Below are 14,592 nucleotides of genomic sequence, written 5' to 3'. Positions count from 1 at the left end.
ACAGTATGTGGAAAATAATGTGTTTTTTGAACCTTAAACCGCATAAACACATTTCATTACACCAAATACACAAAATAATGTTCTTTTTAGCAACATCATATGACCCCTTTAAGACAAAGTTAGTTTTTACAGCATAATGTCAAAGCTTATTCTAGCCACAAACTGCGTAGGCAAAAATATGAACATGCATAGACTAGATATATGTATATCAAATAGATATTCACATGCACATGGGTCAAAGACGAAAAAGGGTTTAAGCATAAAAACAAAAAGTGTAATACTGCTTTAAATTGTTGTTTAAAAAAAATTCAGTTTAATTGACCGTAATTGCAATATTGTTTTTGTTTTTCTGAGCAAAAACTAAATATCATACATTTTCCCCTGATTTAACAATCTTGTCAGGCATATTTACAACAAAAATCAATTTATGACATATTAAAAGACTAATTACTTTCACCCCAAATACTAATTAGTTGTAATTTTACATTTTTAAAATTTGCCACTATCCTAGGTTTTGCCCATTTGTCAGTAAGAATTTTTACTCATTTAAAACACAATCAAATTTAATATGCTCCCTTATTCTTTTATATATTTTAATATGTACAGGTCAGAATAAGCATGTTGTTTGAATGTTTACATAAATATTGTGTTATTTCAACCAAATTGTAACATGTTATTCTCCGAAGACTTATTTGAAACCTTAAAAGTATTTCTATGGACATATAATCACTTTTGTAAATTTATTTTGATGCGGACATATTAACATCTTTGACCCACGTATGCATTAGTCCTCAGGAGCAGTTTTTCTAAACCTCATTCCGGTCACCTCACCTTTCCTGTCATTGCACGCACAAAACCTTTGCATTTGACTCAGGAAAAGCAAGACGTTTCCATGCCCCTTTGTGTTTTTCCTTCACTATAATAGACGTGCACAACCTTTAGCACTTCTCAAGGCAACTCCTTCTCTTCCTGTCTGAACTTTCCGGCTCCGAGCCATGGATGGGGTCCAGCTCTCATGCATGGATTAGATGGAGAGGCCAGGTCCACATTCATAAGAGGATATTTTGTTTTACACTGGTGAAATTTATAGCTCCTTTATCAGGCCTCTGCAGCGTAAAAAAAAAAAATGAACCAAGGGAGTTAATGACGTAACTAATGGAAAAGTAGGGTAAAGTCCACTGATGTGATGTGTGAACGCCTTAACACAACATCTTAACCCTGTAAAGCCTGATATAAATGGAAAAACAGGCGGACAAATCTATTTTTTTGAAACGGAGCAGTTGCTTGGACCTTTAGACAAAATCTAAATCAAATCTTTACAAAAAAAATGCATATGTGTTTTGTATTATATTTGATACATCAGGCTTTTATGGCTCTTATAGTATAATAAAGTGAGAATATGGATTTAAAGATGAGTTTTAGCTCAGTGGTTAATGTAAGGTCATTAGACAGTCTTTGGTTGTGGTTTTTTAGGACACATTTGCATTTTAACCACAAATTTACGTTTATTCACACAGACTCAATGATATTCATAGTATACAATGCTAGATTTATTAGAAATGTGATGTGATCTGGTGAATGTCACATAAAAAGCATAAATAAATACAATTTTAGTATAGTAATGATTTATTTTATTTTATGTCAATTCTAAATAATTATATAAAATAATAATATGTATGGACATTTTTTTATTAAAATCAACCAATTAAATTTAAGGCAACAGATACACATATTGTTACAGTTGAACTACAAATGAACTTTCAATTCAATTTACAGTAATAAAATGGTTATTATTTTTATTTTGTTTATTCCAATAATGAAAACTTTGAAGGGGAATTGTTTATTTTTTTTATGAAAATGTAAAAAGTAGGTGCTCAACCAACTTCAGTTTTCAAAATAGCTTTTCAGAAGTTTTTTGGTCAATTTTTGCACAGCATAATTATAATATAAACTTTTTGCCCTCATTTTCTTTTTGCACAATATATAATTTCTTGTTTTAATTCTTTGGCTTTCCATATGAAATATGTTCCTGATTGCTTTCTGAAACAGACCTGACCGCATGCATTTCTGACAACCTGCGAATTTGCTTTAAGTAATTGAATCACAAACATTCCAGACCCCGTTTACACCTGCATCCATCATCACTGACTGACTGTGATCAGATCAGCGATGTTATTAATACCAGGTGTAAACGGTGCCCATTTGACAAGCCCATGAAAGCCGTCTACAGTGGACGCCTATCCAGTCACCAAAGTCTCCGGCTCACATTTGTCACGTTTGAATGACAATAGACACCCATCGGGTCAGTTAAGTGTCCACCTCATAATTTTGAGAGGGTTTGGGGGGGTCTGTCCTGTTTTAAAGAGGTCCCTTGTGACCCTTCTACGCCCGTCCAGCCCCCGCCCGTCATACATCAACTACATAATGGCACTCAGGAGCTCTCTATGCTCAAGAGATCTATGCTACCTCTGCCTTTGTGTGGCTAGAGTGTTTGTGTCTGTTGAGTTTTATTGTCACGTGTTTTCTTTCTCTCTGTTTTTCTTCCTAATGAGCTGCAGCATTGAGTCCAGCCTCTTATCTCCACAGCCAGAGGCCTCTATTGTCTGCGCCGATAAATAATGCAGGAGCTGATCTGTGATGGACGTCCTGAGCCTTTTGTAGTTTTATTTTTGAGTCCAATATGGGACTTTATGTATCTGGGCTGCTCAGACTGGGTGGGACACACACATTCTGCTTTGTTTGTGGGTGCTTTTAATCATAAGCATTAAAGTTTTATCAACTGGATGCAATAACTTTCCGTTTAAATGTATGGCACGGACTATAAATAATATGTTTTATTGTCTGGAACTATTGCATTATTCCAAAACATTAAAATGTAATGGAATATTTGGAATAAAAAAAATCCTGAATTAAAATTAATTTTGATATTTTCTAAAAATGTATTTTTTTTAAGTAAATAGTTTTGCATAGTATTGTTGTTGTTGTTGTTGTTGTCTAAAACAAGCAGTGAAGCATTTTGCTCTTTGAAATAAAATATAAAAATATTAATACAATTATAATATTTATTCCTAAGGAAAAAATATTGGTCTTCATAAAACTTTTTATGCCGAAAAAAAAGCCTTGGCCTATATATTTTTCCATTAAATATCCTGAAATTCATTAGATTACAGAAGGATAATGTTTCATAAACTAGGGGTTATTTTCAATAACAATTTTGACTTCCAACAAGTGTGAAATCAAGATATTGTTGATCTAATAAATTATTAAATAATAAGTTATTAATAAGTTCTAATAAGTTATTAAAATATTACTAAAATAAGTTCTTCTTTATTATTATTATTTTGTATTATTAATTCATATTGATTAAATTATTTAAATTATAATATTTAGATTGTTTACAATTAAATCATTTAAATTCTTTTTTAAATCTAGTTTAATTAATGTTATTTAATTTTTTTTTTTTTTTAAATCTCTTTTTTTCATTTCAAGGAAATCCACTGTTAAAAAGAAGATCTATTTAAAGTTCAATAAATGCATGATGTTTCAAAATCGGAGCCATGGATGGAATTATTTTTAATCCAGCAGCTGTATCATGAACATCATTTAAGGTTTGGTGTTGCGATAAATGTTACACAAAACTGTACGGAATAACATATGCTGCGACTTTAAACCTTGTGCGCAGTTTTTAAATCCTTTCCCTGCCATAATCGAACATATTTCAGGATATTCAACCATAAATGAGGCCTTTATAATTAGTAGAATGGATTAAGACTGTCTTTTTTTGGTCGTGTTGCTACTTTGCGTGAAGTCTTCAGCAGATCATGGCTTTAGATGCAGCTTGACAGAAAACATCTGTTTTCTCATTGACCTTGTTGGATGGCTGTTTTGGCCTCCCCTGCAGGCAGACGGTCTGCCCACCAACTTCACTGAGACGCAAAGAAATAGCAGCATGAAAGCCAGTGAGATGAGAGGAGGCTGGATTAGCAGGGGTTAATTACAAGCCATCAAGAGCCGCTGCTATTACGGTGCAGTTCAGCCCTCAAAAGAGAGAGGAGCACCGACAGAGATTCATGTCACTAATTTGCCTCTTTAGAGCCAATGAGAGTAATGCAGCCCACTGTAAAAGAGCAAATGCTCTGGGTTTTGCTGTGAACTTGTGAAGTAACTGTACGGTGATGAAACATGGAACTGTAATGTTCTGACCTACTGTAGATCAGTGCTGAACAGAAACGTTTCACTTTCTCTTAAAATGTTCAATATCCTACAACTTGATTTATTTCCATATTTTTTAGTGTAGTGTCAGACTTTATATTTTAGATGAGTTATGAGCTTGCTTATTAAATGTCCAGTTCACAAACAAATAAGTTCATTGATGTGATTATTTTGAATGAATCAATTGAACCGATTCAGACTGAATCAAATCACAATCACACTCTGATTTGGGGGAGTTCGTTTTATTCTATCAGCCAGTAAATCTCTGATTCAAGCCTCTGCTTGGCTATTATTAGCCCTATCTCTGTCCTAAACACGGTGATCCAGCATTCAGATAGCTTTTACACTGATTTGGAAAGATCTATATTAGTGAGCTAATGCATTTGCAAGCCAATAATAGCCTTGAGCGCATAGTGATGTAGACAAGGCTAATAATAATGTGTGCTAATTGTGAAACATACCACTGTGTCATAGTTTGTGCACCATATTTCGATTACATTAGCATGTTAACCTGATGATAATGGTAATGTGCAATTGTGGTAGATACTAGCTAATAGAGCTGGGAAATAAATGTAATATTCGCAATGTATCTCACAATCTCTTGTAACTTGCATGAGTGTGTTTTAATAGTTTCTCTGATTTAAATAGCAAGAAAAGTGTTAGAGTTAATTTGATTTATTGCCACGAGTCGGTAAAAAATATCTGTTTTAATGAATCGATTCAAAACTTTGATTCAGTGATTCATTTGCATTACTAAAATATCACTCAAACATGTTTACGGTTGACCCTACAAGGCTTTTTAAAAATGTATTATAATGTTTTAGTAAAAATATAGGATGGTAAATATTTGTTTGCTGTTATGCATTGCATAAATGAATTTTTTTTTTTTAATGGTTCTGCCTTTAGAAGTTTTTTTTAGAAGTAGAACACATTTTGAGTCTATTTGGCTGGTGGTTCATCTAAGAGCAAATGTATATTTTGAATATCATCAAAGTCAAACCAAAAGGCTGAAAAATTAAAGACTCTTTTAGCTGAATTGCTTAGCCCAACTGGCTAAACAAGTGGTGTTTTCTGAGTTAGGACCCCCTGTTGCTCACTTCTTTCTGAAAGGCCCTAAATTCAGATCCATCTCATGCTCAACACCTGTTCAGAATTCTTTGCCAAACAATCGCTGCTTTTCCCGGACTGTCTGACATCTGGAAAATGTTGCAGTTCCCCTTTTGACTGGATTTATAGCGAAGGGCTTCAGAGGGGGTCGAGGTACATGAGAGGTGCTGTAGTTGTACGGTAGAAAGTCATCTTAAATAAGTGCATGGAGTCTCTTTTATGTTAGGGATTTTTTTCTCCTTCAGATTTCTCTTTGTAGTTGATTTAGTCTGACTATTGAGAAAAATAGAGCTTGCGATTTAGCAGCACACACCTGTTTTTAGTCGCAGTAAACGGCTGCTCTTCATAGTGAAACTGGCAAACAAACCACAGTTCTGCAGTTATTCCCATTTACTAGGTCACAGGGACATATTCACTTGAAAATGCTGTGTGTTGTCTTTTGTTCCTGCAAGGGAGTACGAAAATAGCACTATGATGCGTCATGTTTCGAATGTCTTTCCTTTCAGAATCAACCATGCAGGCAAAATTGTTTTAAGCTAGAATTCTTGCTTTGTAATCATATTCTTTGAGTTGTTAGTGCTGTTGTACTAAATGTACTAAAACCATACAGAGTTGTAAAAGCCACTGCAGTTTGTTAAAAATTAAATGCATTAAATGGTCCTAAGTCCTAAAGGAAATGTTTTTTATAAGCTGATTTTGGGGTCTCTAAAATATGCATGCAGTCATGCATTATTTAGCAAAGCCCTCAAGGAATGCAAATGTGGCATGTGGGTTAAACTAATGCTGATGGTGAAGGCCATTACCTCTCCAGTCTGAATGCACATGGTCACAGTTTCCCTTAATAGACTTTCTAAATGCATCTGAGGGTAAATGGGCAAAATTCCATTTGCAACATTCAATCCAGACTTCACAGTGTATGTCATGTATTATGCATATTCATTCAAAGCTAAAAACCCCCCACTAAATTTGTGTAGGACAGCACATTGGTACGAGTGAACTGTTATTTAGGACTAGTTCAATAGGCGAGCACTGTGAAGTCAACTCAATCCATGCATAAGCTAATGGCACTGCCAATGACCCCAGACATGAATTTCTGCCAACTCCATCGGCTCACAAAAAGCTACAGGGACTTCTGTTCACACTGCCATATGGCCTACGCTTTGGGAGATTGGATCTCCCTTGAGAAATGCTGAAAAGACTTAACTGTGTCTCTACCGTTTTTGTTTCCACAGGGCTCCAGGTATAGAAGGAGAAGGACAGGACCTCTGTCTATCAAACTCTGAAGTGCCCGGTGCCAGCTGTATGGGTCAACTCAACCATAACACCGCAGAACAATAGGAGCCTAACCCAGAGACCTTAGACGGCTATCAAAAAGCTAATAATCGAGCTCATTAGCTCTCTTCCCCCAAGACGACCTTCTCTGAAACGTTCAACAGAAGAAAGGAAGTTAAAAGGGATGAAACAAGGAGGAAAAAGGGCACTGGCAGCTATTTCTGATGCTCTGTGGTGAAGAGAACATCTCATTTGGGATTTGAGGATTGCGTAAAAAGGATTTCCCCATGCCCTGCCCATTTATCCCAATGCCTGTATAAATATTGCGTGGAGATATCGATTTGTCCCTTTTTCAAAAGCACCCAGTAAAGAGACTAAGTATTGCAAATCCCAACAGCCGGTCTGTTGCTTAAACCTCTCAGATTCTCCGAATGCCTAAAAATCTATGTTCATAGGGGTCCTATAAATGGATCCCTAAAAGCGTCAATATTCCGAGACACGTCAGCTCTCGAAGAAGCATCAGACCGGTGGTTTCATCTCCAGAGAGTTTCCTTCTCTTTGTAGGGCGAGGCAGTTGCTTTGTCCTTTTTATTTGGATGCATTTTTCCAGAACTCCAAAATGAAGCCCTTAACTCCTATTGGTTCACCCTCTCCACTGAGGCTCCTGAACAAGGGGCCTGATTATCTGCGCAGGCAGATGGATGCTGGAAGCAGAGGTCGTTCCGTCAGTGCTGTAGAGCGTCTGGAAGCCGACAAGGCAAAGTACGTCAAGAGTCAACAGGTCATCAACACAAAGCAGGAGCCCGTGTTAGTGCCCTGTGCAACCCCTCCACCGGTGCCCCGTCGCAACTTCACCGTGTCCACTCCTTCAACACCTGTTCTCCCGCCTCGAAATAAAACGGCGCCTTTCACTGCACCGCTGTTCTCCAGGGATGAAAATGAGGACGATTCGAGGAAAGAGAACTGTCGGAACGAAACTGAAGTGGAAACCAACAATGCAAACAAGCCTCCCGTACCTTCTCCAAGACCTCCAACCATTGCTCCATTAGTTGCCCCGCGTAGTGCTCCAATAATGCGCAGGAGCAATGGCAAGCGCATGCTGCGTCCAGACTCCCTGGTCATTTACAGACAGAAGAAAGAGTGCAAGAGTCCCAGCAGCAGTGGTGAAAATGCCAGCGGCAACTTAGAGGTCAAGGGATACAGCTTTGTACGACGGCTCTTCCAGGGATCCATGCGCGAAAAGAGCGGTGGTAACGAGGCTCAAAAAATGGTGATAAATGAGGAGAAGGCTTCTTCCTCTCGAGACGGGGATTCGCGAATGTCTTGGTCCAATGACAAAGACACTGTCGAAGGTGGGAACGAGACTAGACGATCGAGCAAATCCGAGCGAGAGCACTCAACGCCCCAGATGCAAAATGACAACACTGGCTTTCAGGAGAAGCAATCAAAGAATTGCATGATCAACAGTTTACGAAACAGCACGGGGAATCCCAACAATAACGACATGGACCCATGGAAGCCAGTCATTCCTCAGATGCGATCCGATTTGAAACGCTCCAAGTCAGAATTGCGACTACGCTGCTCGCTAGCCATGTCCGAGCAGGAACGCTTCTTCGACTACTGTGGATTGAACCTGGATATGGTGGAAAGGCTCGGACCGGAGAACTTTCTAACTGGGGCCAGTTCAGTTGACACGCTCTCGCTGCTACTGAGGAGCATTGGAGGCGGCGGCTCGGAGCCAAGCGAGTTTTCCCGACACTCCGGTGATGGGCTTTTCCAGGAGGAGCTTGCCGAGCAGATCCCTACAGGTGTGTCCATTATCGAGAGAAATGCACGGGTCATAAAGTGGCTCTATGGTTGCAGGAACGCAGCACAGGAGGGTCCTAAAGAGTCTACTGTTTGATTATCACGCTAACTAAACCCAAGACTTTCTGGAGCCGTGTTCCAATCTGGGAAACTATGCTGTATTTATTTTACATGAGAGTATTTAAGAGATTGTTTGGCTTATCACAGCCAGTACGATAACATTTATGTTATTTTGTGTAAGTCACACATGAAGCTGCAAACCGACACTTCCTTGCACGACCTACACTGTGGCTTTGTCGAAATCGCCCCCTATACCCTCATTTACTATTCCCAACATTAGTTTACTAATGTAGTCCACTCGAAGGAGTGAATGAAAACAAATGAGTGAATTCGGACATTGGATGTGGCTGTGGACTCCAACTTCTGGGAAGACTCAGAAATTAATTTGCTGCATTTCTCACATTGCATGGCTATTCTGTAGCGGCCTATCCACTCATTATTGCGGTGCATTAGGGGATTGAATGAGTGCACTCAATAATGTCAGACTAGTGCACTGTAGAGTATAGGGGGCGATAATAATGTATCTTTAGCGATGTCATCTCCTGTTCTCTGTAAATAGAAAGATTCATGAGTCCGTCCTGTTACTTCTGTTGAGAAGCGAGTGTTATTTTTTGAGCGTAACTTAAAGAACGCGTCATCTGATGAATAATTTTACATTGAAAACCACTAAGCTTTTCTCTGGGGCTGGGAAACCGATGCATGAGTGTTAAATGAACCATGTTTACCTCATTTCCCAACTGTCCCAGTTTAGTTTGTGTGTTGCCTTTTTTCCTTAAACGCAGGCGTTGGAACAAACACACAGAGGACCCCTGTGGGGATATTAATGCACTGAATTGGAGAAACAAAGAGACAAAGCGAGAGCTATATATACTGCTATGAAACATAATTTTTAACACTGAGTGCATGCAAAGAAGTAGGGCCTTAAAACAACCTGATTTTGAGTTTCATTAACTTATGCCAAAGAAATGTGCTGCATACTGATGTACAATAAGTTCCAAACCCCATCGAGCCGCCTTGAGAGAATGATGTTCACAGAGTTTGACAATAGCATGTTGCTAAGCTAATAACTTGGAAAATAAATTAGGTGAAATAGCATATTTTTTATTAATATTTTTCCAGTACAAAATATATTTATAATCGACATCTTGTTTATTATATATTTTCCCTGTGCATTTTAGAATTGCCTTATTCATGAAGGATGCATGTTGTGCTAAATACATTTTGGCCAAAACTCTGTATTGTACAAGGCATTGTAATTTTGCTCTAAACAGCAAAACGGCATCCAAATATTAATTTCTGAAGGGGACCAAATATACAATTTTAAGAATCAGCCATTGAAAAACCAATACTGTTGGTAGCTGCTCACTTGAAAAAACAGCATATGCTGGTTAGGTATGTTTTGAAGCATGGCTGCTAGCTCCTGCTCAGGACCAGCTTAAACCAGCTCATGACCAGCTCGAACCATCAGCCATGCTTCAAAACATACCTATCCAGCATATGCTGTTTTTTTTCAACAAGGTTGGGTTTGGAACAATTTTGCCCCCAGCTGTCTTTTACCAATAACTAAAGCATGCAGATTGCTCAATTTCAGTCCCATGTTTGGTAAACTGCATCTATGGGTGTTACTTTGATAACGGTGATGATAAATTATGGTTGTTTGCACATTTGTCCTCAACGCAAATGACAGTTCCTGTGGCGGAGCATTCTTTAGTACACACTTGATCAAGCTGTTTCTGTGTTTAACTCTTAAAAGTACAGAGTTTAGCAAATTAGAGGAAGACGTAACCGCAAGAGACCTGCCGGGTGGACACACACTCCCAGTGTGGGAGACGCTGATGTGTTTTTATATTGAAGGAGACCTTTGAAAGCTCCTCCTGTCTGAATGCATCAATCAGACACTGATTCTCCTTTGTCGTAATGAAACCCCCCCCCCCCCCCGCGCGGGGGGGCTAATCCATCTCTCTGATCCCCACTGGAGTACGAAAATAGCACTATGATGCGTCATGTTTCGAATGTCTTTCCTTTCAGAATCAACCATGCAGGCAAAATTGTTTTAAGCTAGAATTCTTGCTTTGTAATCATATTCTTTGAGTTGTTAGTGCTGTTGTACTAAATGTACTAAAACCATACAGAGTTGTAAAAGCCACTGCAGTTTGTTAAAAATTAAATGCATTAAATGGTCCTAAGTCCTAAAGGAAATGTTTTTTATAAGCTGATTTTGGGGTCTCTAAAATATGCATGCAGTCATGCATTATTTAGCAAAGCCCTCAAGGAATGCAAATGTGGCATGTGGGTTAAACTAATGCTGATGGTGAAGGCCATTACCTCTCCAGTCTGAATGCACATGGTCACAGTTTCCCTTAATAGACTTTCTAAATGCATCTGAGGGTAAATGGGCAAAATTCCATTTGCAACATTCAATCCAGACTTCACAGTGTATGTCATGTATTATGCATATTCATTCAAAGCTAAAAACCCCCCACTAAATTTGTGTAGGACAGCACATTGGTACGAGTGAACTGTTATTTAGGACTAGTTCAATAGGCGAGCACTGTGAAGTCAACTCAATCCATGCATAAGCTAATGGCACTGCCAATGACCCCAGACATGAATTTCTGCCAACTCCATCGGCTCACAAAAAGCTACAGGGACTTCTGTTCACACTGCCATATGGCCTACGCTTTGGGAGATTGGATCTCCCTTGAGAAATGCTGAAAAGACTTAACTGTGTCTCTACCGTTTTTGTTTCCACAGGGCTCCAGGTATAGAAGGAGAAGGACAGGACCTCTGTCTATCAAACTCTGAAGTGCCCGGTGCCAGCTGTATGGGTCAACTCAACCATAACACCGCAGAACAATAGGAGCCTAACCCAGAGACCTTAGACGGCTATCAAAAAGCTAATAATCGAGCTCATTAGCTCTCTTCCCCCAAGACGACCTTCTCTGAAACGTTCAACAGAAGAAAGGAAGTTAAAAGGGATGAAACAAGGAGGAAAAAGGGCACTGGCAGCTATTTCTGATGCTCTGTGGTGAAGAGAACATCTCATTTGGGATTTGAGGATTGCGTAAAAAGGATTTCCCCATGCCCTGCCCATTTATCCCAATGCCTGTATAAATATTGCGTGGAGATATCGATTTGTCCCTTTTTCAAAAGCACCCAGTAAAGAGACTAAGTATTGCAAATCCCAACAGCCGGTCTGTTGCTTAAACCTCTCAGATTCTCCGAATGCCTAAAAATCTATGTTCATAGGGGTCCTATAAATGGATCCCTAAAAGCGTCAATATTCCGAGACACGTCAGCTCTCGAAGAAGCATCAGACCGGTGGTTTCATCTCCAGAGAGTTTCCTTCTCTTTGTAGGGCGAGGCAGTTGCTTTGTCCTTTTTATTTGGATGCATTTTTCCAGAACTCCAAAATGAAGCCCTTAACTCCTATTGGTTCACCCTCTCCACTGAGGCTCCTGAACAAGGGGCCTGATTATCTGCGCAGGCAGATGGATGCTGGAAGCAGAGGTCGTTCCGTCAGTGCTGTAGAGCGTCTGGAAGCCGACAAGGCAAAGTACGTCAAGAGTCAACAGGTCATCAACACAAAGCAGGAGCCCGTGTTAGTGCCCTGTGCAACCCCTCCACCGGTGCCCCGTCGCAACTTCACCGTGTCCACTCCTTCAACACCTGTTCTCCCGCCTCGAAATAAAACGGCGCCTTTCACTGCACCGCTGTTCTCCAGGGATGAAAATGAGGACGATTCGAGGAAAGAGAACTGTCGGAACGAAACTGAAGTGGAAACCAACAATGCAAACAAGCCTCCCGTACCTTCTCCAAGACCTCCAACCATTGCTCCATTAGTTGCCCCGCGTAGTGCTCCAATAATGCGCAGGAGCAATGGCAAGCGCATGCTGCGTCCAGACTCCCTGGTCATTTACAGACAGAAGAAAGAGTGCAAGAGTCCCAGCAGCAGTGGTGAAAATGCCAGCGGCAACTTAGAGGTCAAGGGATACAGCTTTGTACGACGGCTCTTCCAGGGATCCATGCGCGAAAAGAGCGGTGGTAACGAGGCTCAAAAAATGGTGATAAATGAGGAGAAGGCTTCTTCCTCTCGAGACGGGGATTCGCGAATGTCTTGGTCCAATGACAAAGACACTGTCGAAGGTGGGAACGAGACTAGACGATCGAGCAAATCCGAGCGAGAGCACTCAACGCCCCAGATGCAAAATGACAACACTGGCTTTCAGGAGAAGCAATCAAAGAATTGCATGATCAACAGTTTACGAAACAGCACGGGGAATCCCAACAATAACGACATGGACCCATGGAAGCCAGTCATTCCTCAGATGCGATCCGATTTGAAACGCTCCAAGTCAGAATTGCGACTACGCTGCTCGCTAGCCATGTCCGAGCAGGAACGCTTCTTCGACTACTGTGGATTGAACCTGGATATGGTGGAAAGGCTCGGACCGGAGAACTTTCTAACTGGGGCCAGTTCAGTTGACACGCTCTCGCTGCTACTGAGGAGCATTGGAGGCGGCGGCTCGGAGCCAAGCGAGTTTTCCCGACACTCCGGTGATGGGCTTTTCCAGGAGGAGCTTGCCGAGCAGATCCCTACAGGTGTGTCCATTATCGAGAGAAATGCACGGGTCATAAAGTGGCTCTATGGTTGCAGGAACGCAGCACAGGAGGGTCCTAAAGAGTCTACTGTTTGATTATCACGCTAACTAAACCCAAGACTTTCTGGAGCCGTGTTCCAATCTGGGAAACTATGCTGTATTTATTTTACATGAGAGTATTTAAGAGATTGTTTGGCTTATCACAGCCAGTACGATAACATTTATGTTATTTTGTGTAAGTCACACATGAAGCTGCAAACCGACACTTCCTTGCACGACCTACACTGTGGCTTTGTCGAAATCGCCCCCTATACCCTCATTTACTATTCCCAACATTAGTTTACTAATGTAGTCCACTCGAAGGAGTGAATGAAAACAAATGAGTGAATTCGGACATTGGATGTGGCTGTGGACTCCAACTTCTGGGAAGACTCAGAAATTAATTTGCTGCATTTCTCACATTGCATGGCTATTCTGTAGCGGCCTATCCACTCATTATTGCGGTGCATTAGGGGATTGAATGAGTGCACTCAATAATGTCAGACTAGTGCACTGTAGAGTATAGGGGGCGATAATAATGTATCTTTAGCGATGTCATCTCCTGTTCTCTGTAAATAGAAAGATTCATGAGTCCGTCCTGTTACTTCTGTTGAGAAGCGAGTGTTATTTTTTGAGCGTAACTTAAAGAACGCGTCATCTGATGAATAATTTTACATTGAAAACCACTAAGCTTTTCTCTGGGGCTGGGAAACCGATGCATGAGTGTTAAATGAACCATGTTTACCTCATTTCCCAACTGTCCCAGTTTAGTTTGTGTGTTGCCTTTTTTCCTTAAACGCAGGCGTTGGAACAAACACACAGAGGACCCCTGTGGGGATATTAATGCACTGAATTGGAGAAACAAAGAGACAAAGCGAGAGCTATATATACTGCTATGAAACATAATTTTTAACACTGAGTGCATGCAAAGAAGTAGGGCCTTAAAACAACCTGATTTTGAGTTTCATTAACTTATGCCAAAGAAATGTGCTGCATACTGATGTACAATAAGTTCCAAACCCCATCGAGCCGCCTTGAGAGAATGATGTTCACAGAGTTTGACAATAGCATGTTGCTAAGCTAATAACTTGGAAAATAAATTAGGTGAAATAGCATATTTTTTATTAATATTTTTCCAGTACAAAATATATTTATAATCGACATCTTGTTTATTATATATTTTCCCTGTGCATTTTAGAATTGCCTTATTCATGAAGGATGCATGTTGTGCTAAATACATTTTGGCCAAAACTCTGTATTGTACAAGGCATTGTAATTTTGCTCTAAACAGCAAAACGGCATCCAAATATTAATTTCTGAAGGGGACCAAATATACAATTTTAAGAATCAGCCATTGAAAAACCAATACTGTTGGTAGCTGCTCACTTGAAAAAACAGCATATGCTGGTTAGGTATGTTTTGAAGCATGGCTGCTAGCTCCTGCTCAGGACCAGCTTAAACCAGCTCATGACCAGCTCGAACCATCAGCCATGCT

At 40.0% G+C, this 14,592-nt stretch overlaps 2 protein-coding genes across 2 annotated transcripts in view; both read left to right on the top strand.

Moving 5' to 3' along the window:
- LOC107552532 (protein FAM110B-like) overlaps window positions 1-9,568 on the top strand; it is a 15,198-nt gene extending 5,630 nt beyond the window's left edge. The window contains exon 2 of the mRNA XM_016234431.1: window positions 6,552-9,568. Within this exon, the coding sequence (XP_016089917.1) occupies window positions 7,211-8,494 (1,284 nt within the window). The 5' untranslated portion in view covers window positions 6,552-7,210 and the 3' untranslated portion in view covers window positions 8,495-9,568. The remainder of the gene's footprint in view (window positions 1-6,551) is intronic.
- A 1,644-nt stretch (window positions 9,569-11,212) lies between these two features.
- On the top strand, window positions 11,213-14,228 carry LOC107552531 (protein FAM110B-like). Its single transcript, XM_016234430.1, has one exon. The coding sequence runs from the start codon at window positions 11,871-11,873 to the stop codon at window positions 13,152-13,154; it is 1,284 nt and encodes a 427-aa protein (XP_016089916.1). The 5' UTR covers window positions 11,213-11,870; the 3' UTR covers window positions 13,155-14,228.
- The last annotated feature ends 364 nt before the right edge of the window (window positions 14,229-14,592 follow it).

The sequence above is a fragment of the Sinocyclocheilus grahami genome, unplaced genomic scaffold (assembly GCF_001515645.1).
Source record: "Sinocyclocheilus grahami isolate Dianchi unplaced genomic scaffold, SAMN03320097.WGS_v1.1 scaffold452.1, whole genome shotgun sequence".
In the NCBI taxonomy this organism is placed as follows: Eukaryota; Metazoa; Chordata; class Actinopteri; order Cypriniformes; family Cyprinidae; genus Sinocyclocheilus; species Sinocyclocheilus grahami.
The sequence above is the reverse complement of the archived record's forward strand: the minus strand, read 5'-3'. Positions and strand labels throughout refer to the sequence as shown.